Genomic DNA, 27,296 nt, shown 5'->3' with positions numbered 1-27,296 from the left:
AAGTATATTATTAGTATAAATATGTGCGATCTGTTGGTCACTTCATTTTCTTAAGTATATCCAACCATTTTTATTTCCGATATCATAATAATTATTGGTAATAACGAAGCGTCATTTTGACAGAGAATTTTTCTCAATAAAATTGTACCTTCGAGAAGTATTCTTGTTAGATACAATTACCTCCCTATTCATTATCGTGTTCAAACAAAACTGTGATTGCGGAATAAATCTTCGCCCGTTGCAACGGTCGTACCAATGTATCTGCAGCGAGTGATTTCTGTAATCCAGATTGCAATACTATATAAATTCATATTAATTCAATCTGCTGAATAGTAAGTTTCATTGTGCCGCGGAAAATTTATAGCAATAGAAATCAGATACAAAGTTTAAGGTGATAGAACCAGGCATAGTGATTTGCGGGCATTAGATTACGAAAGCGGCGGCGGCGGCGAGGGTAGAACCGTTCGAATGTCAGTGTGTGTTAATATACGGTGCCCGTTCAACATATTAGAATATTCTGCAATGATCGTCCCACTCGAGTGTATCATGCAGAAAGAGAAAACCGAAAGCATTCGATCGTTCTTTGCGCCGGTTATCGATTACACGTTCTCGTGTGGATCGGAATAAGAGTACGGCTGAGTTTCGCTCGCTATCACCCTCGCTTAATCTCAGGGTGAATTGGTAATCCGACTTGTGTGGACCTACTAACATTTCGTCGGCTCGCGGTCGTTACGTAATTGCTGGAACAACGGTAGATGCGATCGGAATTGTTAGAATTTCCTATGATACGGACAATCGTTGAAAATTCCTTGGCGAAGGGCGCGCAGAGTACAATTTCCGTACGGGTGAACCGTGAGATCGGTGAAACTAGAAGCTACAAATGTTTGAAGGAGAAGAATGCAGTTTTAAATATTCGCAGCAGGGTTGGATAAAAATTGTTGACTTCTGTTCTGAATATTTACCAGAGTTTTATAGTTCCAATAAATTCTTAAGTTTGTGTTATTCAAATTGATTCTACGTGGATTAAAAGTAATTTGTAATAGATTTTAGGGGATTGATTGTTTAGAGATAATTAGGAATATGCTTCAATATATCTTTTATAAAGTGTTGTATTAACAGTAATAATGCTTTGTACGAAATTAATGTTCATTTAACGCGTCGATTAATGATAGAGTTATTCTACAAGATAGTTTTGAAAATTACATAAATTAAAAAAGCTAGAACATCATTTCGGGAGACTGTTTCTCGAAGTAACTCGGGAAACGGATACTTCTTCTGTAAAAAGACGAAACAGAACGTGAAAATGAAACTTTTTGTAGAATAGTTCACTTTTTAGGGGGTCCTTAAGGTATGGCCCAGTCATTTTGTTACTTCTGCTGGAGCCACGGTTCAAGTGGCTGCAATTAACGTACTCTGTTTCCTCAGCTAACCTTTTAATCTCTCCACCAACGTGGTTTATCTAAATTGTGCTAGTCGGTAGTGTGGGAACTGTGCGCGCGACGTGTCACGGGGAGGAAGTAGGGCGAATGCATCGCGATAAATGCGTCTGGGCCGGGCATAACTTTAAAGGGCGGAGTTAAAAAAGGATTGAAGACGATTTACGTGGAAAGTGGCGATAAGTACCTCAACGTTGCTCTCTATTTCAGTTTTCTTTTATTTACTTCTATCCCGTCGCACGAAATCGTATGCATATCAGATTCAGTGTCAGTTTTGCTGTGGTAACAGTTATTCATTGCGTAATTAATCTTAATATATTTATACACGTATGACGAATAATAAACATTGAATTAATTAACGGTAATAGGACTTCTGTTTTATTCCTTCTCTGTCAACACTTGCAATAAAGTAGGCAGATTTTTATTTGCTTTCGGGATTTAAAAATCAATCCAACCTTCTCAATTCGTCTAATATAGTTCTAGAGTAAATTTTGTGATTAAAACTATTAATTGATCATTGTAGAATATTAAGCACAAAACATATATTTTCAATGAGCGTGAGGTAACGAACATTACTGTTCGACCGCGGATCGCCATGCAGTTACAGTGAACGGGAATCTCGAAAAATTTGAAGAATGTAAGGTCAAATGAAATTTACCACTACTCATTTCATTGCCCTGAAAACAGCGTGGAGGAGAATAAAGATTCACTTAGTTTTCGCTCCTTAAATTCTTCTGCAAACAGCGTGTATGCAATTATTATTTATGAAATTTAATTTAACGTCTCCGCAGTATATCTGGCTGGATGTTATAAGGCGACTGTTCGAACGTTGCCACGTTTTTTCCTGTGAATTCTACCGAATTTCTTGAATCTCCGCGACTCAAATACGGGAGTATGTTCGAGGCATGGAGGGCCCCGCTGAAATATCAGTATTATGCAGGCACTCTATCGGTAAAGGAGCAAGAGGCAGCAAGCATGAGGCATCTGATGCCACGAACAGCTATAAGTACGGACCTGAGGAATGTGCCCGTCCGATCCCACGGCTTATCCCCTCCCCACTCTTTCTCTTTCCTCGCGCACTTTCTCTTTCTCTCTCTCTTCTTCGCCTCTCCTCGCTCCTGGACGGTAATATCGCTAAGGTTAGGCTGTTCGAAGGCTTCTGTATGCATTCGAATGATCGGTGATTCTATCCTCGATAGACAAATTCGACGATCTATTTCCACTCGAAAATCGATCTGCCCGACTTCCTTGCTTATCGAGTTAATCAGGAAATCGAGCGGAGCCGCTCGACTTTGTTAGCCGCGTCGGAACAAAGCGTTCCCATGAAATACAAATTTTATTCTATCAAAGCTGGATTCGGGTAGTTAAGATCGAAACACGTTTCGCTGGGAAACGGATGAGAATTTAAAATGTAGAAGAATGGGGTAAATCGGATTCACCTCGGTAATTAAGGATTAATACAAGGATATATTTAATACTGACTATCCTTGAAACCCACGAAATAATTTCTATAAGAACATCTTTATACAGCTTCAAAGGACGATTGCTTAGAAGAACAGGCCAGATCGGAAATGATCCTACAATTAAATTCTACTTCATTGACGACGGATTCTTAACATTCTCCACCAATCATTAGTTAACAGGTACACACACGTCGATAGAGATTAATGCCTCCCCGTGATTTAAACCCGTGTACAAAGTGTCGTAGATTGCTTATCGGAAATGATCAAGTGCGCCTCTTTCAGTCAACATTAATGCGTCCCTTTTCAGAAGTATTCCAGCCAGATAGCCGGCTAGACAGTTTCCCGGTACGACGACCACGTTTCTTTTTTTTCCCCTCTGCCCCGCGACGAATTCCTTCTTCGCTTTAGATATTTGTTCGACTTCCTTGAAACCTTAAAATTCCAACTTTTTCCGTAGGGGCTCAACTCTCTGGCTCGCCTTGGATCGTTCGTCTTGGAAGCCAATCCGTCGCTCTTTACATTTTCTTGTATACCCGTTTTCATCGGCCATGTTTGGCTTAACCAGTTCGTTTAGAACTTACTACGCGCTGTGGAGCTATTTAACACGTCGACCGGTCGAACAGGTACAAAATAGCATGGGAAGTGACAGGTTGTTGTTACCGTGCGCCAGCGCCACGGTTTCTTTCGGGTATGCGAAAATCGTTACACGTTACCTCCATTTGTCCCATTAAAACCCCTCGCTGTTGTATGCGTCGATCCTCACGCGAGTTTTTGAATACGCCACTCGGCCGATTCACCCTCTCGCAACCGCCGCGCCGCCCGCCGCGGAGATAACGACCGTCTTCCTGCCTTTCGAGCTTTTTATTCGAACCGGGTGTTTTCTGAAATTGACGATTCTCGCTGCTCGGCGCGGCGAAAGGTGGGATTAAGCAACTCTTCGAGGTATGTGCCGCGTTTGCTTCTGCCAACCTCTTTTCCTTTTGTCCGCTCATTACAAGATAAGTTTGCAAGTCGCATGTTTGCGAGCTGCGAAGCAATTCCGAAAATAGATGTGCCAGTCAATTAACTTACTTCTCACCGGCGAAACAATGTACGATGTTTTTCTCGAGCGCGGAGTGTTCGTTGATGGTGTTGAGGTCACATTACCATAGAGCGGGTGCAATTAATTAATACCGTGAACTTTAGCGATGAGGCAGAATGCATTGAATCATGCGCGATGATTAAAATGTAGACGTTTCTGTACGTTTATATGTTCGTGGATACATTTGGAGAATCTGGAATTTAATAAGATTATGTAGTAAGATTTGTTTTTGGGAATAATGGGAAATTCTATCGAAGTCTATGGGATTTTACATTTTACTGATAGCTTCTGAGATGTTTCAAGTTTATAAGAAATGATTCCATAAGGAAAACATGAACTCTAATGAACTCTTGTTTTAAAATATGGAGTGATAATCGTGGCGAAGGTTTCAACCCTAAAAAACGTGAATACCATTAATTTTTTTTTAGTCGGGGTGCAGCTCTGTTTATTGGTTATAAATATTCAATATTTAGAGAAAATATATTTTATGTATTATGTGTATGTATACAATACATATAAGTAAATGATTAACAATGAAATAATTCGGGTAGGTTCAGATATAAAGAAAATCATAAAGTAAGGGGTTAAAATCCCTCTAGATTATTCTATTAATGTTTCAAGAATAATTCTTCGAATTTTTTTCATCCATTTTATAGAACACTCAGGAAACATGGTATTTAATTTCTTTTTGGTGTTTACCAAAAGCAATATTTAGTAAATAGTTTCATTCCAATCTGTTTAATTATCGGATCAATATAACCGTGCTACGGATATTGAAGCAAATACTGATTTTCATGGTACGATTTACAAAAAATAGAGTGAAAGCAGAATCGATTTTCTCAGTTAATTAATTTCACGCTATTACATACATATAAAATGTACGCTTCATTCGGTTGTATCAAATATTTTATTATATTGAACCTCAGATACTCGTAACTTGTATAAATACGAAAACATCCGTAATGAAAGTACAATATTATCTTCAAATAACAGAACTCTTAATACCTACAGCTTACAATACAACATTCAACGAAACTTCCATTGATAAACGATATTGTATTACTACGATTGCACCTGCACCGAGGATCGTATCCTCACGCATAACGTTATCCAACAAAAATAATAATCACATATATTACACAACGACTTACTTTGAGTTTCTGAGTGTGACCACATCGACAACAGCAGTACGACATGTAGTCGGGCAACGCTGGCATAAACTTCAGCTGTTCTTGTTGCTGCGAGTACTCGTCTACAAGCTTGCGATACTGCACCCTGAAGATGGGCCTCGTTGTGCTCTGCGAGCCTTTACCAAGGCGTCCCATAATCGCAGAGAATGCGGCCAGGGTTTTGCGCCTGCGTGTGAACCTCCTCATGCCACGGCGACCGTTGCACCTCTTCGTCTTCCAACTCGGCTCGAAGCGCACGGCTCGCGGCTTTCGCCGAATTTTGCTAATTTTTCCGGTTGATTCGACACACTTCCGTTGAATAAACCAACCCTACCCGCACGCGCAACGGTTCAAATCACAGACTCGATCGGTAACGAACGAAAGACACTCTCCCTGAGAATTCCATTCAACGGATACCATCAAACCTCTATCAACGGACAGAGACAGCAACGGAAGTTCGTGGTCGTTCATAATTCATCGACGAACCGAAAAATTATCCGATAAATCGCCGCTGTGCCACGAAGGCGTACAACAAGTTCTCCATACAACCCGGCGTGCTTCGACCGGCCGTTGCACACACTTGTTCACATCACCTAGCACACTTTCTAATTCGTATAGTAATGGCATACCGGCTCTGTAGCCACGCACAGAACACCGGCCGGAGCCTTCATTCACTTATCAACTGGCAGAGCGGCGAGGGCCGCGCTCTCGCCGAGAGGAATTCACTGGAGAGAACGAGGGGGGGCCTGCGACGGACCCGCGCGCGCGATCAGCGCCACGGAAATCACCGGGATTCCTCCGGACACTTTTCAAACCACAAATCGGCGTTCCGCTACCGGGGGCCCCGTTTTCAGGAATACCTCCAGCCGGACTTGTCCCGCTGGAATCGAAAATATCCCGCCGGACCGCGCGACTAGCAGGCACGTTTCGACGATCGAACACGCGCGTTCCCGTCACGTACACCCGTGTTCACCCTCGTCCCTTCAAGTTACCAAGGCAAACAATCCAGTCGAACAACTCCCGACTCGCGTTTCTATTTTAGTGTCGAAGTTCGTTTCACGATAACGTACCACTTCGGCACGATTATCCCCTTTCCGCTGCTGGGGGAATACGTTTCACGGTGTCAATGGTTCTCCTGGAGAAGCGGCTGGATTCCGTAGCGAGCCCTCGCGAGGTATATTATCGTTGGCAGGTGATCATCCGTCTCTGATCCCGCGGACCGGTCCGATCGCTTTATGCGTGGGACCACGCAACGGAAGATTGAGGGGCCCCGGGACTTCGCGGCCGCGCGCGCGCGCCGCGTACTCTTCACCGAGTGTCGTTCTGCATGCCGATCCGCGGAAACCGGTTAACGAGTTCGAAGCTGCCTTTCGCTTCGTCCTCGTCGACTGTCAACCATACTTGAATCTACCACTAGAGCGGCTCCGTGAATTTTCTCCGTTGCCGGTCGACCGAGCGCGCTCGCGCTCTCCTTACCCCCGTGCACCGCCTTTAATCTTCGCGGGGCCGGCCTGACGTGGCGGATCGGACCCGCAGTAGGATTCTCCTCATTCAAGCCTCACAATTGACCGGGCCGACCGCAGCGATGCGGGGCACACTGATAACGCCGGCGATATGCACCCTAAGAAGTAATATCCGAGATCCGTATCGTTCAGTTTGTTTTATCCCGGGATCAATGATCCAGGCTCGCGCTCTCGGGTTCACCGGTGGCTTCGCACATTTCTCCTTTTTCCGCTGAACATCGCCGGACACGGATCCGTTAGGCTGTCGCGACACCGGCGTGCCTAGCTCTGGGAACACGATCCTAATTGAACGCGAGTTCGAGACCGCCGTCGGATGTGCTGATGTTTCTTATTTCTTGCTTTTAGCTCTGAAGTCTTCCTGTTGCACTTATCTCTTGGGACGTCACTGGAGGATTAAGTATCTGTCTTCCTTTCAATTTTTATACCTCGATTATTCTGATGCGAAAGTTTACGAAGATTCGTATGGATCTCAGTCGATGAACAGTTCCAACGGATCACTCGATTAATTCTTGCGGATTGATTCGCGTAGCGGCGGTGTACTCCGTTGCACTCTTCCCTGGTGTCACCTGGCGGAGGGCACTTGGATCCTCGTTCTGTCCCCGGAGGTTTCGGTTTCTTTATGTTCTACCTGTGACGGAGGCCAGGTCCGTGCGGTTCAGGTAACTACGAGACTGTAGGCCTAGAGCATGCTAGCCAGGCTCGGAGTATGGCAATACCTCCCCAGTACGTATAGAGAGAAACTGAAGTCGAAAGAGGAACACCAAGCTGGAGTAGCACCAGCGGCCCACACGGCTCCTATCCCCACCACCGCCGCGAAACCGAGCGGAGCGAGCGACCGATCTCTTCTCTCCGACCGCTTTCTTGCTCCAACTGCGGCATTGAACACGTTCAACGGCAGCTGGCGAATACCAGCTATCTCGGTCCTCGTTGCCCCTTGCATCTGCCCGGTCTCCTTGTTCGGTCTGTGCGTTGAGACAGCGTTGTTCGAGAAAGAGAGAGAGAAAGAAGAAGAGAATGAGACGGATAGAGGAGAGAGAGAGAGAAAGAGAGAAAGAAAGCGAGAGAGAGAGAGAGAGAGAGGGAGAGAGAGAGAGAGAGGGGGGAGAGAGACCGGCAACGCGCCGATCGCATGAGTTTGCGATTCGCGTTCTTTGACCTCCTGCCGGCACGATCGCGGACTCGTATCGGACTACGGACGTTACGTTTGATGTCCTCCATTTCGTGCAGGACGTCCGCGACGTCACCGGCCGGGATCGATCGATCCATCTGGATAGGGAACCAGGCTAAGGCCCAGCTCAAACGATCTCGCTTTTCAGTTGGCGTACGCGCGCTGTGGGATTTACGGGATTATAGGGTGATTTTAGGGCTGCTTTTGAATCCTGGTGATGCTAAGCGCTGTTGCGGGCTTTCGCAGATGATCGGTATGACGGTGAGGTTAACTCTTTGAGTTGGGGATAATGATTGTGGTGATATTTTAAACGAGTACTGTATTCGAAGGTATAGAATTTTTAGTTCGGATCGAATGAAACGGATACCTCTAGTTATGACCACTTGGATCCTCTAAAATTTATCTCAATCTGTTGCTTTATGATCCTTTATCGCGTACTTGCGATACCAACTACTATAGTGGTACCAGTTTACTGGCCGCGTTTCTGAACCACTTGCATATAGTGATCGCTTCCGATCTCTTGCCTTATAATATTGAATCAGAACACTTTGTATCAGTTGAAGGAATACTGTTTACAATAATACCTATCGTAAAAATGAAGAAAAAGAAGAATTAAGCTTTCAATTATTTGAATCAATACTTTGTGATTTAAAGGGGTGTAATGAAAAAGAACATTAGTAGATTGTTAACGATGTCTAAGTAGCTTTACCGCCCGATATAATCGTGTAAACAGGCTCTTATGGTATTTCAATTTCAAACGTACCGCCAGAATTGGAAACAAGGCTACGGTCCAGCTCTAGTAATCGCGTTTTCGTTATCGTTCTACCAGAAATCGTGGAACACGTTCCGGTTAGTTCGTACTCCGGATTAACGCGTCTCGAGTGGATCAGGTGGCAATTGTCGCGATCGCTGTGGGCAATGCATGTACCGTTAGATCAGCAAATTCCGAAGCTGCAGTAGAAAGCAGCTGATCTTCTATAGAGAGGCACTGGTTATTTAACATTCTGGATGCATTTATGGATCGAGAAATTTATTTGGCTCCTTGTACAATGGACGTGTTCTGTCGTTATACTTTAGTAGGTGTTCGGGATGTAAGAATTCCTCCGTCTGCGTATATGGTAAAAGCGTAGAAGTCTATGCGTGATTTATTATGGATAAGTATATAGGTGGCTGTATATCTTTAAGATTACTATCTACACGAACATTTTCTCGTGACAAGCTTTCTGACAGTGAGTGACGCAAATCTTCGTCTGATTCCTCAGGATATTCTACTTGTTGCAACATTTCTGTACGCTTAAACGGAGAGGACGATTTTAATGTATAATAAGGTTCCAAGTTTATTTATTTTGTAGACAGTATTTGTGTACTGAAAGCTTCCTACCAATGTGATTCCCATCCTTTTGAGTATCTGTTTCGATGGAAAGTTACTATGTAATCTATTTTACTGCCAATGCAGTTCGTATTATTTTCTTGGAAAGTCGTAATCATGTTAAGTTACCATATACTGAGGATCTTTATGCTCATATACATTTTTATAGATTAATGTGCAGACATTGAAGTAAGGCTGTTAAATTTCAAAGAAGGTAAAACTCCTTAAATGTTTTTAAATATTTCCGTACGCACAGTGTCAGAAAATATAAATTGCTACAAAAATATGAAATCCTCAGTTCAATTGAATTATCAAAAATTTCATATTATCGTAATGTTTCGTATTATCAAAAAGTCGAGTAGAAAAGGTCAGAAATTCTTACAAGAAATCCGAGAAACATCGATTAAACGACGCTACTTCATTTTATCAGCCGACTATATCCGCTTTATCGAAAGAAATCATCGTGTGACGCGTTAGAAGCGTCAAAAACGCGGACACCTACACAAGGACATTTTTATTAGCCCTTGGGGATAAAATATGTTTCTTGTAATTTTCCGAGATAAGATATTTTGTGTAAAAAAAGTACCGGGCAATTAGTATCAAAACGGAAGTAATATATCGGCCAGTGATACGGTTACACTGAAACATTTTTATCGATGTCCCAGTAATAACATCGTTATTCACAGAGTACGACGCCTCAACCCGGATAAAAAGATACGTATGCGCATGCCTGTTACACGAGATAAACCGTACGAAGAAAGTAACCCATAAATTACTGAATACCTTTCGGCTATCCAAATAAATGGGAAAAAGTCATGTAATCGCGAATTTACAAGATAACAATTTTTAGGAGGACGTGGACGTACCCTATATATAAGAGTACATGCACACGGCGCGATTAATATCGATTTATAAAACGTATATCCTTAATGAAACTGCGACACGAGATTCATCGATTTAAAACGGTAATCATAGGAAAATTTCAAGAAATTCATTCCTTTTTATATTAATCCGTAAATGAATTCGCGATGCTTACATCTTAGAAACATTATAAAACAAGTTCAATGCAGACATTCGAAGAACTAACGAAGTTATTAATTTTGAACGACGCTTTGTGAGTAGTTCACTGGCTCAGTTAAAACTTTAAACAGGTTACTCTCGCAATTACTTTTTTTTTCACGGCGGGCGTGAAATCTTGGGCTACGTTCAACTAATTAATTACAAATTCCGCTGCTTTACAAATATACTTATAAATTGCGAAAAGAAAGTTTTTAAGCTTGAACTCCTAGAGCGAAACATCGCGCTGTATTAATACTGAAGAAAGGTAATTTTGTATCAAATCGTCGCGCTACAAAAATATTCGAAAGGTGAATTTATTTATCGAGTTCCTTAAGCTCTTTTGAATCGCACAAATTAGGATAATTGAATATTCAACACTAGAACTACCAGACGGATCGAAGTGATTCATTTCTGATTTCTTCTTTTTATAATTATTAAGAGGATAACAGATGTTTCTCCGAGAAATGATTAAGGAATTTGATTCAGCAATACGCAAACTGAATTGTAAATCAATTAAAGTCTCAGCAGATGCATTCTTGCAGTTTTTATAGAGGAATTTCAAAAACTCAATTTAATTGCTTAGTAGTTTTAGTGTTAAAAGTCTTGAAGTTATTTCAGCTTTTGTAGCAGTTTTTAAGCTTCTCGTTTCTTTAATGTCCAGGAAATCCATTTTGAGAGTATACATGATAGATTGTTGGTACTACAGTAAATGGAAAACCATGCGCGTAATTGTAAGGTTACAAGATTCAAAGCTTTCAGGAGGAAATGACGGAGGTCCGGATTTCCCCGTGCAAGTTATCGAGTTTCTTTTTTCTTTTTTCCGTTTACTTGATGTAAACGGAAAGTCAAATTAGGAACGGTGAAGCTGCTCTCGAATTCAATTACAGCAGTTGCGATGAAAACGGGGTGGACGGTCATGAGGCGGTAAAGGTAGCAACGCCGTTAGCCTGGCTTGTAAATGATCTTGAGTTAATCGGCGACCCTAACTAATTTAATACGCAAGAGGTTTCGCTCGGACGTCGCGTTTGACCAGAATTTTATGTAACCTTAAGGCGTAATTGTAAGATACGAATAAATAATCCCTGTTTTTATTGAAAGAGAAGACTTTCAGGATAATGTCCTGGACAATCGTTTATACAGATTACGCGGTACGATTCGATGATATTTTATTTTTTACTCCATAAAGAAATTCATGCCGGACTTTCCACGGATCACTTTACTATTGCAATGAAATTGTAATAATCGAAAAATTATGTCTGTCGACTTACCAAGCAGAAATCTTCGTGAAAGTTAATAAAGTTTCGTTTTATTTTCAATTTACCGGTACCATTAACACATCGCATTTATATTATGTGTCAATGTTGCCTTCAGGCACTGTTCATTTATGCACGCATGAATATGTAATGTATAGTGTATAATACATAAAATATTTCTAAAGAATTTGTTACGTTGCTTAAATTTGTATACTGAAACAATTTATGTGCTTAAAAAAAACAATTTCTACATTCTCGAAGGAATGTTTATGAAATTTACTTATCGCGTAATACATTAATGACGGACATAAAATATTTTTTCATCCCAATTTCTTTGAATTATACAAAAATATAAATTTGCATTGACTTCCTAAAAATGTTACTGAGCACGAATTTCAGGACGTCAGGAGTGATTTTTGCGTTAACACGTTGAATACCGCGTGATTTTCAGAACAAAATACACAAAATGAAAAAGATTCATTTAATTGGGTATATCGCGGTTTTAAAATTTGATGGAAAATTCTGCATTTTCTTTCGTTTATTTAACTTTCTATCAATTCCTATATTGCCCGATCAATCAGTTTCTCAATTTTTGTCTTTCCTTTTGTTTCTATTGCCACTAAGAAAAGTGAACTTGTTTACCTTTATTTTCTAACCAGTTATTTGAATGGTTATAGTAGAATAAGGTATATACGAAGTGTCGGTATGTTTATAAGGCTTCATGACTCTATTCTCTAGACGTTTCCGTCGACTTTCTGAAATTAACGAAGCAAGCATCTCGCGCGAGTCTAGCAAAATCCGTTTTCTTGCTCGCGAAAGTTGAATTCGCGTCCGAGGATGAGGATGTTACTTTTTACCACACCACCGTTGGCGTCTTCGTCTTTTTCGCCAGTGACCGATGGAGGAGATGTCGGGATAGGGGTAATAAAAAGCTACAAAAATGTCCGCGGCTGCATACCTTACATAGTAACACGCCTCCACGCGACTCGCGTCCCTGCGAACCGTCGCGGTGCTCTGCTCTGCTTCTTCTAACGGTTCCAATAGTCGAGGCGCTTTATCAACCTGCACTTTTAACCTTCGCCCTATCCCTTCACCCTTAAACATCTATTTTCAGAGCCCTTGAGTGCCTTCCTACGGCATAATCACTTCTATTTCGAACATTAGTCAATCTATAAATTACTCGATCCATTCTTAGAAGAAACAACCTTTCAATACTTATTCATATATCCTCAATACCATATAAAAAATAATTATATACATTCGATAGCTACGCAAGCCGCAACAGTAAATGCAACCAAATAACAATACCCACAAAAATATTACGATATACTGCTTCAATCAACGTTTCAATTTCGAGACGATCTAAAATTGTTGAAACAACATTCAGAGTTAATTAAAAACCGTACAGACCGAACGAAACACAGTATACAGTATATAAAATCAATGGAAAACACGCGCCAATAAAAGTTCCATTCCAGTCGACAACATTTTCAACTTATTCCTCCGCGGTGAATCATCTCCATCTCGATTTATGCTAACTGTCACCGTACGCCTAGCGTATCGAGGGCTATATATTAATTGCATCGGGAGTATTTGTCTTTGGGGAATTAAAACTGGCAAGCCGGACGTGGGTCGGTGCTGAAAATAAGCGTAAAGGACGAAGAAAGGACAACTACTCGCATTTTTACCCTCGCGGTCCTCGTAGCGGACTCGGGATTCCGGACAACGACGACGACGACAACGACGACAACGACGACGACGAAGACGTCGGTGGGGGGAAAAATGGAAACCGGCTTTTTACATAGTTACATACATCCGCGGCTGCTTTTCGTTGCGGAACGGTCGCCCGAGGAAGCGAGCGTTCCGCGAGAATGGCTCATCGTCGATCAAATCTCTGCTGTCTCTCTTTCAACGAATGTGTAGCGCGGACCGTGTATATATCGCGTGCAGCCTCCGTCTACCCTGGCTTCCTCACTCCCCTCCCCCCTCTCTCTCTCACTCCCAGGAAAACTTGTCATGACCGTCACGAATAGAAGCCCAAGGCAAACCGCGAGCCCCATGCCCCGTTCGATTTGTTCTATTTCGCGGTGGAGGCTGTTGGCAGCCCGCTCGCGGAGGGTGAGGCCGCAAGAAGCGAAATGAGGGTACACAACATCCGAAAGAAGAGAGCAGCGCGTACGCAACCACCGGCTAGGTACCACTATTATCTGTATGAGAATGCCAAGGTCAACCTCATTCCCGAGCCCAACAGTGACCGGCGTCGGCGCGCGTGTGTCCTCGCGTCCTGATATCGTCCCAAAGCTACCTGCTCCCGCCGATTTCCTGTGACTTCTTTTTTCCTGGGGTTACGTTCTTTTCTACTCCCCCCTGTGCACTATTGTTAACAATCTTATTGATTAATTGCTGCGAGGATACCTTGGTTTATTTATGTTTGCGCTGAAACGTGTGGAGGTATATGGCGGATTAAGTTTCATTGTGTGCGTTCGAGATTTGTTGTAAGTGATATTTTAAACTGATTTATTGGAATGAGTTGTGCTTTGGTTTGTACATGTTAGACTGTAAGGTTTGAAAATGTCGATGATTAATAATCGTATGAGAGTTAAGGAGAGAAATTGTTGCTTTGAAAGCATAGTGACGGTAATAATTGTGTTCAATTTATTGTAATATATTGGTTTTATTATGTCTTTCTTTTATCGCGAGTATACGCTTCCATCGATTTAAAAAGCAGAATTGGTCTACACACAGTAAAGGAAATCGGTATAATACAGATATTTCACTGAAAGTGAAACTCAGAATAGGAACTAAAGTTAGAAAGTTATTAGCGACCGTGTTTCCTACTACAGAACAATCAACGCAGTAGTGCGAGCGTTTTTCTAAAAAGAGTAACGAGAAGCTGGTTTTGCGAAACGGCTTAAATAAATGGGACAAACAACCGCGTAACTGTAGACGTCTATCAGAGATGGTTTCCAGTTCACGTACAGCGTCGGGATACTAGAATATTAAGAAGCAAAGCTAACTGACGCTGATTAGCGGCGACGTACAGTAAATATTGTTCCCCGGACGGCCGTTAATGTTTCTATCGTCGGAACGGAAACGACCGGCGAACAGATAGCAGAATGGAACAGGTGGTTTTCTATTCAACGTTTGCACCGCGACTTGTCGCCGGTTTTCGGATAAAAATTTCCTACGAAAAGCAACTGGCATCTACTGTAAACGCGCGTTGGCACTCGGCCGCGCCGCGGACAACTGCCGACTGATTGCTATGAAAGCTTGGCTTGAGGTTAGACCGTTATCGTCGCGCACTTTTGACATCAAACAAAACCACAATAACCGCAGCGGTGCCTCCTATCACGGAACACGGAAGACTTTTAATATGCGGAAGAATGTTCCGCCATCTTCGAGTGCGACGGGGGCAGAAACTTCGCCGGCACCGGGAACTATTAACTGGAAGAAACGAACGCGGCTTAGAGCGACGGCGTACTTTAAGAAAACGGGTTAAGGACCGAAGAAAATAAAATACGACGGTTGGATTTTGAGATATAATTAATACGTTCAGTATTGTAGATTGAATTTGTGTTTTCGAAAATTCTGTGAGTGGAATTTTGAAGAAAAATGGTGTGATTATTGTATATGATAAAGTGTTATTTATAATTTATGATTGTTTATAGTAATACGTTATTAATATGCTTCCTTGTAATATATATAGAAATAAATGTTACCAATGTTTTTATGGATATTTGAAAATAATTTTCTGAGCTACAAGATTTTTAATAATTCTTCATTTCATTTACGTTGCATGCATTCTGTGATTGCAACGTAGAAGTATATTCAGAAATATTGGAGATATTTATGTAATTCCTACTCTATGCACGCGTCATTTTAATGAAGGTATTGAACAATTGAAACGAAGTACAGATCATAGAACCCCGAAGCGTTAGGAAGCCTCATTAAAAATATTCTATAATTATGCAATGGTATTTTTTGTTACTTGGAGTTTTAGGATTGAGAAAAAGTTGATATTCTCTACAGGTAAAATAATTCTTTCTATTCAGTATGCGCGGTGTCTATTCATTGCACGTTCCGTGCTGCATTTTCAATAATATTTTCTCTCTTTGTCGGAAGGTGCACCGGAAACGGAACATGCCGCGATGAGTTTCCAGTGTGGTTGTTGATTTCCTTGCACAATATTCTCCTCTCAATTCACCGACACTTCAATTCTCCATTCATTAATCTAGGCTTCTGCTCATTCAAGCTCTGATTCTTTTAATACTTGGCATTTTACTAATGAACGGTTGAATTGATACTGCTTCTCGGTCATTAATGAAGAAGAAGAAAACTGTTGCCGAGTTTCGAGCGTGAACAATAGCTTCGTACGATAGTACGCCCGAGTGTAATGTGTGTTTCATAATTAAATACGCATGTATTCCAATATGGTGGACGAAAGAAGAATGTAAATTAAGAAAATAGATTTCTGTTTATCACACATACTACAGTTCAAAGCTGTCTGAGTTATGCAGTTTAAAATTTATTTTTGACGCCTATTCCAGGAGCCAAACACTTTTTTCTTGGCGTAGAGAAATGGAGAAACGATCCAGCGTGACGACTGTCCTCACAGGACATGCTTCATGCGAATGCACGACGAATCGTATCAACTGCTGTGCACAAGGGTGAAGGAAACCTCAACTATTTCAGTCTTCACAGAGGATTAAAAAGAAAACGAGCGGAAAGGGGAACACTTATTCAGCATGAACGCCGCAGAGACGCCAAGCTGCCAGTTCTTGTGAGAAAATATGGAATTATGAGGCGATGAGGCGAGAATATACCTTGACAATTTAACTGTATCATAAAAACGATTTTAATGTATTTATTTTCTATCATATATTGTCCCTTTATTATTTGTTAAATGTGTAACGTAAGTGGATGATATAAATATAAATATAATTGTTATGTAGTATATTTTGCTTGATTATATTGATTATATCGTTACCTCCGTATATTCATATTTTACATATTTAAGAAATAAATTAGCAAATAGATTTGTACAGTTTCTAGAAAACAGCGAATTGAACTCAGAATTTAGGAAATTAAACGATACTATATCCGTATTAGTTAGCTAGGGGCAACTAGCACGAGCCATGTTGTAGGCGTAGCGCATGAAGTCAATGCGGCAACGATTTACGACATCCGATTAATTAGCGGAAATTAACTGTTGCCTGATTGATCGTCCTAGTATTTATCACCAGTCGATTTCATGAGTCCTAGATTGTCCGAATTTTCGGCTGGGGTTGAACATCACTGGGGACGTGACATGCGTGATTAGAAAGGACATTCTGATTGCCACATTCCACGTTCGGAAACCAATTTCAAATAGAATGTATACCTTTCACAATAAAATTAAAACTTCCGAAAGAGTCGAAGTTTCCAAAAGATTTTTATTAAAATATGAATTTCACTATATTATTCCATTAAAAGCACAATTACATAAAAACTAAATTAGACCTCAAACAAAACGAACACAGAATACAATAATATTTCCCATAATTTAAGGTACATTCCAATTTATCCACGTTAGTCATAGTTCGCCATAATACCCTACATTATATTATATCGCACGATTACAACACCGTGTTAGAAAACATACCTGGTACTTCAGACAACAAATGCAACAAATATTACAAACAATTAGTGGTCAATACGAAACAATTCCAAAATCGAATTCCAGCTTCAATTACCATTTAAGAAAGGGTCACGGACGATCGAAGAATTCGATCCCAGCGCACTGTCCGTGTGTCACGTGATAAGAGCTGTCAGAACGGTTCCGAGTGATCGGTAGCGAAGACGGGGTCCACTTCACGTCTCGCTCGAAAGACTTCCTCTCCCGGAGGCTGCCAAGTAAATAAAAGGTTCAATGGGCCGCATGGTCGTTTCGGGACGACAGGAAAATACCTTGAATTCCATCAGTACGTCCTTCCTCCTCCCGTCATCTCGATCGTCTCCCTTTGTGCACGGTCTTGTTTCACTTTTTCTGCTTTCTGTAAAGCCACCAGAAGCAGACGCAGAAGCATCAGCGGCAGCATCACCACCACCACCACCGCCACCGCCATCGGCAGCCACCGGGTAGAAGAAGAAGAAGATAGTTCGCGAAGCTGATCGTACCCTTCGTCTCCGGAGGTCGAATAACATCTTGAGATCGGGCAGGACGCATTGTACCACGAACGAAATGAACGCGCCCGGCTTTCACCGAACCTGGAATTCGCCTCGGAAATGAGATCCGAAAACTCGTTTCCAAGTTCGCGGAAAAATTTCATTTTACGTCTTTAGAGGCTCGTTCTGCGCTACGCATTATGGGGGCTGCCGGTACTATGGCGGCCGTTAAATGGATTTGAATGAATTGGAGTGACGTGATCAGCTGGTCGTTAAAACTGCGCTGATTGCTGTGCCTTTCCTTGGTTTTTCTTGTGCACCGTAGCTCAAAAAGCAATCTTGAGGCTTGATATATTTTTAGAAGTGCTGTTTTTTTGTTCTAAACTGCTTAGAATTTTTTTGTATTCGGTGGTAAATTGGAAGTTATGCTTTGTGGGGATATTACTTCCAAGCAATCTGTTTCACTAATTTTAATTACCGAATTTTATTTATATTAAATTCAATTATAAACATATTATTTTAATTTATTCCTAATAAAATAAGGAGACCATGAAATGTAGATTTTTAATTGCAATTTTTAATTTATTGTATTATATTGTTATTTCATGTAGATTAGAATTCTTTCTGATTTCACGATAATTTCCTTTAAAAATATAATGCAGCGAGGTAAGTACACCGGCACATGCGAAGTTAATTATACATGATCTATACGCTCGCGCGCTTTTTTTCAGTATACATTTATCTCTGACAAGAAGTTATATTTTTCTACTATTTTTTTTAAACAAGCCCGCAAATCACGCTGCAGGTTCTGTGTCATGAACGGAGGTTTGAGCGGGTCACGTGCAATGATTCCAATCGCAATTGTTTTTGCTCACGGAACGGTCTACTAAAAGCCACACATGGCGATCACGTTTTAATCACTGGAATTTTAAAATACCGCCGAGTTATGCATTTTCGTAACGTAATTATCGTCTACGATTTTTTCGAAGATTGAAATATCCTTCAGCGCCATACGGAGTTAAGTTGGTACGCGGTGCGTGCACGGAGAGAATTATTTTGTAAACTTGGTTATCGTTCACGAGATACTCGAACCGCGTTATCGCCCATACGTTGTACAATAAATCCTTCTGCATAAGGGAACCTGATACGAGTAATTGAAAATTTGATTGCCTATTATGTATTTTTTAAGAATACCCACACGAATGTGTTTACTTTAGTTTAATATTAAGCGCCCATTACATAGGTGTGGGCAACTATCATTTTCTACATACATAATTACTTTCGTCCTTATCGTATTTAATTCCTACCACCTTGAACTATATAAAGTATTATATAAGCAATCAGAAAAGAAAGTCGTCTTTGTTCATTTTCTAAAATGTATCCTAAATAAAATGAAAAACATGAATATTATTCGAATAATTGAACATTAAAAAGAATTATTAGAATTTTGTGAAGTAAGCAGTCCACGATTGTCAAAAAATAAACCGAGCTAACTGAAATGGAATAACATAAATAACCGGAGATTAAAGTCGCTCCTACCTTAATCCTAAAACATTCATCCTTGGAAAGATTGGCAGAATACAAATTACAGTAATTACTGAATAGTTTCTGTCGATGAAGTAAATGGTGTGAGGCCATTTAATGATAAGCAGATGCCAGTTCGCCGCACAAATTGGTGGGTATCAATTTTCGACCGTTTAATTGATTCGCGATCTGCTTGGCAACATCAACGTATTGACGCTCTCACGGGTCGGCAGTTGCCATTTAAGAGCTTCACGAGCGACGGCGTTCTTAATTTACCGGAAGGTGTTTAAAGTTTAATCCGAAAAGTACCATTAGGATTGACTAAATGCTCGTCGCGGGCCGATCGTAAAGTTCAAAGTGCAAAGTCTACTATTCCCCACTTTTCGGGCCACCGTCAGGAGTAGTTGAACCTCCCAACCTCCCCTCCCACAGAGGTTGTTGAGTAATCCCGTAGAAAAAGAAATCTACACCCGTTTCCTTTCCTTAGAACATGGAAGCCTTCCGGGCAAACAGCGAAATCTTTTAGACAACAGGAAGATGCTTTTACGCCGTGCCACGGAGGATCATCGAAGACAGCAGCCTTCGCTGCGAGGATAAAGTTATAATATGTCGTGACCCGCGCATGTATGCAGCGCTTCCTGCTCATTCGTGTAACGTCGGTCGGGGAAAAGGAAATTTTTTGCACACCAGAGAAAGTTTACGTTCGCTTGTCAGTTTCAAGAAAATTGCGTTGCTGTCTTGATTCATACATTGTAAATGGGAAAATCATTTGTTAATTGGATTTTCAAACGACGGTACTGTTTCTCCCTGGCAACGGAAATGACGTTTTATCGCGTGGGAAGAAAAAGTTTATATAATTTAGAAGCTTTCAAATTATATTTATGTTCGTATTTGTCGTCTTTTTGAAATAAACGGTGAGAACGGAAGGAAAACTTGAGAACGATGTCTATGATTATAAAAGTGTATCTGCGAAATTTCAAATAATTCAGATGGAAACGTAGGAATTAGGACGTTTTCAAGATGTTAATTCTATTATTGGTTATACTTCACTTTTACTAATAGATTTTCAGGAAATCTTCGAAATTCTTGCTTCCATTCCTTAAGATTCGGCAGGGTTACGTAGACTTTTGTGACAGGCGGTACGTAATTTATAAAAGATATATGCGGTTCGGATCTCGCGCGTTTCCATTATAGCGCAGATTGAACGGAATAAAGGGGGCAGGTGATCGGGAAGGGTTTCTTTTCAGGTGAGACCGTGTATAAGGTTCGAAAGCCGCATGTTAAAAGGAAGGTAAACGAGTTACAAATGCCGCTCGACCCGAAACTTATAACTTTGAAACGTCGATGAATTATTCAAGGAGACATTCAGCTGAATAATTGATACACATGGAAAGTCAATGGGCGCATATACATATGTATACATACGTATGCTCGCGAGTTACTTCTTCGGAGATGGAAGGGATGGGCGGTTTTATAGTGTACTTTTATTGTTTAGTTTGCAACTTGACACGTCACACTAACGAGAACGGAAGGGCGTCATGTAAACTGCAAGGATATGCATTTTCTATGTACACTTTTTAAACGTTTTCCAAAAAATATTTTTCCTCCGTGCCAAATAATTGCAGTCTTTCATAAGCTCCCTATATTGAAACCGTCTTTTTCACAAGGAGTAATTATAAATGCGCGACACATTTGATGTTTTAGCTTTTTTCTTTGTTATTTACAGAGTAAGTAACAAAAGTGTTCGCTGATTCCACAACAATGACATCCAGATTGTTGCGGAAACTGGTTCTTGCTATATTTGAATTCCAATTAGATCGGAACTACCGGCAAGCACGCGTGTGAGGTTACCGATACGCAGTTGCTCATAAGCATTCCGTGGTTTAATGGAATCTCAATTCGGAATTGCCATTAACTGCAGAAATGAAACACTGTGGGGTCTTTCAGATTCACCGTAACTAATAATGTACCATTATCGACATCAAGAGGATAAGATTATAATATGAAAAAAAATGTCAAATGTTTTTCTTAAATTATGTTTCCTCTCTAACAATATACTTTATCCCTTCACAACGTATTAACATTAAAAAATTTCAACTTCTTTAACCTTCTCCAACTTTTTTTTTAATTTTTATAATTTACTATGCAGTAGATTTAAACATTTTCAATTTTCATACGTACGTCTATATTTTCTTCAACTTCATTCTGCTCGTTACAAGCATGATATTCTAAAGCAACGTTCGCTTTTTGTAGTTTTTACTCCCATTTTCATGCCAAAACCCCGCGGCATCCGACTAAGGATGCCTGAAATGTACCGCCGGCTACGAAAAAGTTAAGCAACTATACCGGTTGTATATCTGCAACCGTGGAAACAGGCGAGTGATACTTTTTCACAAGAAAACGGCCAGAGGAGCTTCCAAAAGCGGCGCAAACGATGCATCAGCTTTAAGTGGCGATAGAAGTTCCAGTTTCCATTTGAATCCTACGGCGGTTCCGAGCTAGAAACAGAGGATCGGTCACCTACAGTGCCTTGGACAAGAAGATACCCAGTCAGCCGGCACTTTCATCGATCTATTACTCGCTCAATTACCCAAAATACTCCGAGATACGCGTATTGGGTGCAAAGTCCCTAGGCAGCATTTGATACACTTCCGGAATTCAAGTCAATGACGGAGATTTGGTTGCACCCTCGTGGTTAGGGCCAAAGGATCCTATATTACGGTTAAATTGCGATTCATCGTCTAATTACGGCGATTTCAGGCTGCAGAAATTAATGGAGCATAAAATTATTGGACCAATGGTACCATTTTTTAAGTAATACTTCTGCTACCAGCGGCTGTTTAGGCAACGATCTTCTCAATCGTAAGATTTTATTCACTTCAACAAATATTCTAAACGAAATATTGGAAAAATGAAACTAAAACGTGTCATTGAGTCCCTAAATATAATGCCATAACTTATAACTTTGATATCTATAAAATTTATTTCATTTTCATTATGTAAAATATAGGATTATGTCACAAATATGCGACGATGGTAGGTAACGTGTTAATGATAGCAAAAATATTCCAACAAAAATAATTTCTAAAGCTTACACATAATTATAGATTTTCGTAATAAGGAAACGGTTATTTTATTTTTCTACAAATTTATTTTCCAAGTAACTAACAATCAGATGGAAACAGAAATTCTTCGAGATTATGACGTAAGTTATATTACTTTGCAAGTATGATTATTAGAATGTCACTAATGGATTGTGAATGCATTTATAGTTTAATTAACCCTATAATAAAATGTATGTTACAATAAAACTTCCTACGATTTTCATACTGCTTCGAGTATAGTGAAGAATCCTTGAAAGAAGAATATTTCCTATTTCATGTAATTCCTGGGAAATTCGTTTTCACATGGTGAAAATTGCGTAAACATTCGCTGTCTAGCCAAGCCGCTACCATTCATGGCGTAGATCTCATTTCCTTTCCGCACCCATTTCCTGTTCCTCATACGATCACGTTTGATCACTTCTTTCGACTACCATTTCCGCGGTGCTTTCCTCAAACTTTCCTCTTCTACTTTTGTCACTGTTTAAACGGAAGTGATTTCGTTTTTCTTAGACGTTTTACCGATTAAAAATTCTCTTAAACGTACCACATGTTCTATTATCAGCACCTCATTTATTCCTTCTCAAGTATTTCCGCGATTAATCATTTTCTTAAACATACTACATGCTCTACTATCGGTACCCATCTATGCGATGCATCTACCCCATTTGTCTTTGCAAAATCTCATGTGTTTTGTCGCATTACGACCCACCTCAATGGCTACTATAATCTGTAGCCTGGGGTCTAGTTTGCATGACCCACTAGAGTACGCTCGACCACCTTATCGATTAAGTTGTCCCTCCTTTGATCAGACAAGCGTACAAATGTTAAGTGTCAACGAACTTTTCATCGGTGTTATACTTGAGAGTTTACTTTGAATTCATATTAAAATATATTAATATGAAAATATTAAATTATACTTTCTCTATAGTTATAGTCTATTATAGTACATAGTATAATTATTGCTAAAATTGTCTGTGACGTTTGACTCGTTTTTATCAATGTTTTTAAATATTGAAGTGAAGAAATAAGAAACATTAATAGTGACTGTCAATAAAGAATCTTCATAAAGCAATATCGACATAAATCAATGCACATAATGGTCAAATAAAAATTACATGCATTGTGTTTTTATTCATCATTATAGAGAAAGAACTTTATTGATTTTTTCTGGAATAATCATTTTTGTTTATTCATGATTGTAATCATTCTGCATTAAACTTGTGAAATTGATGAAAACATTTTTAGTTCTTAATCACTGAATTTCAAAAGACTATCAAACAATCGTCGGTGGGTACTAGGTGATTTCTAATTCGAGAGGGAAAGAGACGTTGAGCTGATGATTTTTATGGCAGCGACAAAACCGTGTCAACGACCGAATGATTACGGTCAGTCCAATCCGTCACGGTATAACAGGTCTCTCTGTTTCTGCTTTTATTCTTCGCACTTCCTTCGTTGCGTGCACGAGGAATAGCGAACGTAACTCATTAAAATATCATTTATATTGTGTGGTTTCTACAATCCTTCGCATTATCGAACAATTGGGTGGCATCGGAAAATACTTCGAAAAACTATGATATAAAATACTTAAATTATTTCCTCTATTCTTGAATTTTCATCGTGCCAAATAATATTATCTCGTACAAGATTGAGTTTAATTACAAATACTCTTTTATATTCCAAAAAAACTGTGTAACATTCCATTAAAAAAGTTACTTCCCATTTTCCCATGCATCAGTGATCTCGTTACAACATATTACCAGCAAATCTATATTTAACCCCTTGACTTATAATATCGTGACAGACTCGCGACGAAAGTTTTAAACTGAATTTGACAAATCCAATCATTCTTTATTTTTTCTCAAATATAAATTAAATATTACTTTTCTATTATCAATTGTTAATCTTTGAAACAAATGTAGACATAGAATAAGTACAAAAATGTTCCCTTTCCTTAATGAATTATTATAAAATTAGTACAAAATTATTATAAAACAGTTACATCGACAATGGCTAAGAAACAAATCATAGAGCATGGGTTTAACGAAGTAACACGATCACGTGACACACATCTGTTCTAAAAATACCAAATATTTTAACCAAACGTAAGACTCGCAACAGCGGACGCTGCGTGACCCTAACGGATGGGTCTGCTTTAAAAAGACAGGGGAAGGTGGGAAGGCGGGGGGTGGTGGTGGTGGTGGTGGCTGTTCAATAACGGAAGCCGTGATCGTTTTTAATTGTTACTTCAGCCGTAAGCGACATGCCGCGGGAAAAATTGGCGAAATTAAAACGAGGCAGCTGGTCTACGCGGGCCCACACACTTTACGTTTTCATTAAGCGCCGCGCGTACACGCGGGTGAAAAGTAATTTGTCCGTGGCACGTGAAAGGAGTGAAATTACAAGAACGTTCTATAAGGCGGCGGCAGACAACACAAACACACGGCTGGATACGTTTTGTTATGTCGCGTTCGTTCTAATTGCCCGGCCGTGCAAATCGTGCTGAAAATAACCGCGTCACCTAACGAGCGGGAAACTATGCAAAGACATTTAATTAGCTTGAACGTTCGTTACACTTCTCAGAAGTTTCATTAAGAAATTTTCTTTGTGCCGCGCGGATTGGGCTGGTTCTTTACCCGCGTGTCCGCGAGGAAACGACAGTTCGTTCGATATTCCGTGAAACGAGCCTCGACAACATTTTTAATATCATCACGACCCGGGAACGTTTATTTGTCCGACGGGACGGGTTGATGCGTTTTCCGCAACGGCTGCTCGTTTCATTTACATCGACAGCGAACGGGATCCCTTTGCTCATTAATTAACTAATTGAGACTCGAGGTAAGAGCTTTCAAATTTTCGCTGCACATCCACGGTCGAATATTAATACGAATTTATCAATTGACTGGTTTACTTTTCGGTCTCGGTATTTTGGTAGGTTTGATATTATTATTGTAGAATTTATTATCTAATGTTGATATTTTTTTTCTATTGTCCTTGTTATATTTTCTATGATGTTTCTGTAAGTTGTTAATTAGAGGAATTCTAAGTTTGCGTGACACTGCTGAAGTATTAATTTAATTATTTTACCGGAACGAGCGTGATTCAGTGAATAATTCAGTTTTTTAAATTCATGCTTCCGTTCCTTGAGAAACGTGAAAGTTGAATACCGAAATAATTGAGCGAGAATTGAGCAAGTCATCCAAACTGTTCCTATAGAAAGGGAAATCCTATTCGTGAGGGGGTTAATTGATTCACTTTCGCATGCTTTATCCGTCACGTTACGTTCAATGAAAAACTAATTAGAGAAGGATCTAATTATCATAAAAAATGAAGTTCTTACGTCGGGGCGTTAGAACCTATTTAGCTTCTCGTTCATTACTTATTATGCACCCGCTGCACGTAAACAGACTATAAACGAGGTTTGCGCACGCATGAGAACTTCACGGACATTGGCCACGTGATTATACAAATGCAAGAAATTGTATTAAATCGCGATATAAGTTCCTAAGGTTTCTATTTTATAAAATAAAATTTCTTTACAGGGATAATTCTCAATGAAATTAAGTATTCATCAAAAATTAAAATGAACCCTGGAAAATGTTTATGATTATTTACAAATATTGAATAATATTTCTATGAACACAGTGTCACAAAAACATTTTGTTTTGTAAATGAAGACACTATGGACTGATTATAGAATTGAGTGATTTGTGGCAAAGGAAAATTCTCAATGAAATTAAGTGTTCGCTAAAAATTAAAATAAACCTTGAATAATAGTTATGGATATTTATAAATATTGAATTATACTTTTGTGAACACAATGTCACAGAAATATTTAGTTTTCTATAGGAAAACGCTATGAAATAATCACAGAATCGAGTGATTTCTTACAAAGAGTAATTCTCAATGAAATCAAGTATCCATCAAAAATTAAAATGAACCCTGGATAATGTTTATGAATATTTACAAATATTGAATAATATTTCTATAAACACAGTGTCATAAACACATTTTGTTTCCCATATGAAAACGCTGTGAACTGATCATACGATCGAATATTTTCACAAGTGAATTTAGAAGATAACCGAACACAGTCTTCCATCGAAATTATCGTTTATCCGACAATAGGCAAGCTTATGGAAACCTCTGCTTTTCATAATTGTCGCTTATGCGCGCTTAACAACTGGCGGCGGTGAGTATTCCAGGACCTGCCAGATTGTTGCTTCGTGTCTGTGGTGTTTCTACAACGCAACGCGTCAAGCACTCGCCGAGGACTCGCGCGGCTCGGAACGGCAACAGTAATGGCGGTTCAATAATGCAACGGGCTACATGGTGGAATTCTGGTTTTACTGGATTGCTATATCTATTCCGTGTCTATGCACACGGGCCTCTTCCTTTACCGTTTCATTTCTCTTTAGCTTTACGCGGATGTCCATGCATGCTGTGACCTGTATGCGGGTGACCCACTTAGGTATCACGTTCCATTTGTTCTTATCAGATATCTTTCAGAAGAAGCAGAACCTAAATGTTTCATGCGTTGTACAGTTATTTTTCTATTTATTTTTGGAAAAGGAAGACTCCTAAATTTAATAAAAGAAATGCATAATGTTCGTAATTAATTAACCTAATAAACTTCACTTCAGTATCGTTTATAAGGCAAGACTTTTGAAACGATTGAGGTATTCTTTTTTATTGAACATTGTTCATTAATTAGTATGCGTATAGACACAACTTCCGAAAATTAATTTATGGATTATTGTGTCTTTAGAAGTATAAGTATAAGGATGATATTATTTAATAACACTGTCAGTGAAAGGTATTTAAATTTTATTAGAGACGGTATCGTCGGTCTGACCTCCTTTCCTTTCTTTTGATTGTAATGTTATGCATTATCGCGAGCAGTTGAATGAGTGTTCCACCTTGTTAGTAGGTACGTATCACTTAATGGTGTCGCTAGTGATATAAAGGTGTACTAATTAGCAGTTTTCTGGGTTGCGTCCTAATTT

The 27,296-nt window shown here is 39.8% G+C and overlaps 3 protein-coding genes across 15 annotated transcripts in view; all 3 read right to left on the bottom strand.

The window, feature by feature from the left end:
- LOC116427769 (EGFR adapter protein) overlaps positions 1-27,296 on the bottom strand; it is a 211,405-nt gene that overhangs the window by 30,627 nt on the left and 153,482 nt on the right. The window contains exon 1 of one of the 12 annotated variants that reach the window (XM_031978511.2): positions 5,132-7,365. The exons of the other annotated variants lie outside the window; for them this stretch is intronic. Coding sequence (XP_031834371.1) covers positions 5,132-5,356 — 225 coding nt within the window. The 5' untranslated portion in view covers positions 5,357-7,365. Of the gene's footprint in view, positions 1-5,131; positions 7,366-27,296 lie in introns of those variants that run through there. 12 annotated transcript variants of the gene reach the window in all.
- Positions 1-27,296, bottom strand: part of LOC116427772 (UPF0389 protein CG9231) — an 86,097-nt gene that overhangs the window by 35,864 nt on the left and 22,937 nt on the right. The window lies entirely within an intron of this gene.
- On the bottom strand, positions 7,522-17,755 carry LOC143174932 (uncharacterized). Of its 2 annotated transcripts, none has more exons than XM_076370979.1 (3): positions 17,468-17,755; positions 17,254-17,406; positions 7,522-7,634 (listed from the first exon to the last, which is right to left on the bottom strand). In XM_076370979.1, exons 1-2 carry the CDS (start codon positions 17,702-17,704, stop codon positions 17,329-17,331), a joined length of 315 nt encoding a protein of 104 aa, XP_076227094.1. In that variant the 5' UTR covers positions 17,705-17,755; the 3' UTR covers positions 7,522-7,634; positions 17,254-17,328. The 2 variants fall into 2 exon arrangements, with proteins under 2 accessions (XP_076227094.1, XP_076227095.1); XM_076370980.1 differs by lacking the exon at positions 7,522-7,634 and adding an exon at positions 17,021-17,168.

The sequence above is a fragment of the Nomia melanderi genome, chromosome 9, assembly GCF_051020985.1.
Source record: "Nomia melanderi isolate GNS246 chromosome 9, iyNomMela1, whole genome shotgun sequence".
Classification (NCBI taxonomy): Eukaryota; Metazoa; Arthropoda; class Insecta; order Hymenoptera; family Halictidae; genus Nomia; species Nomia melanderi.
Note: the sequence above shows the minus strand (reverse complement) of the source record. Positions and strands in the feature narration are given on the sequence as shown.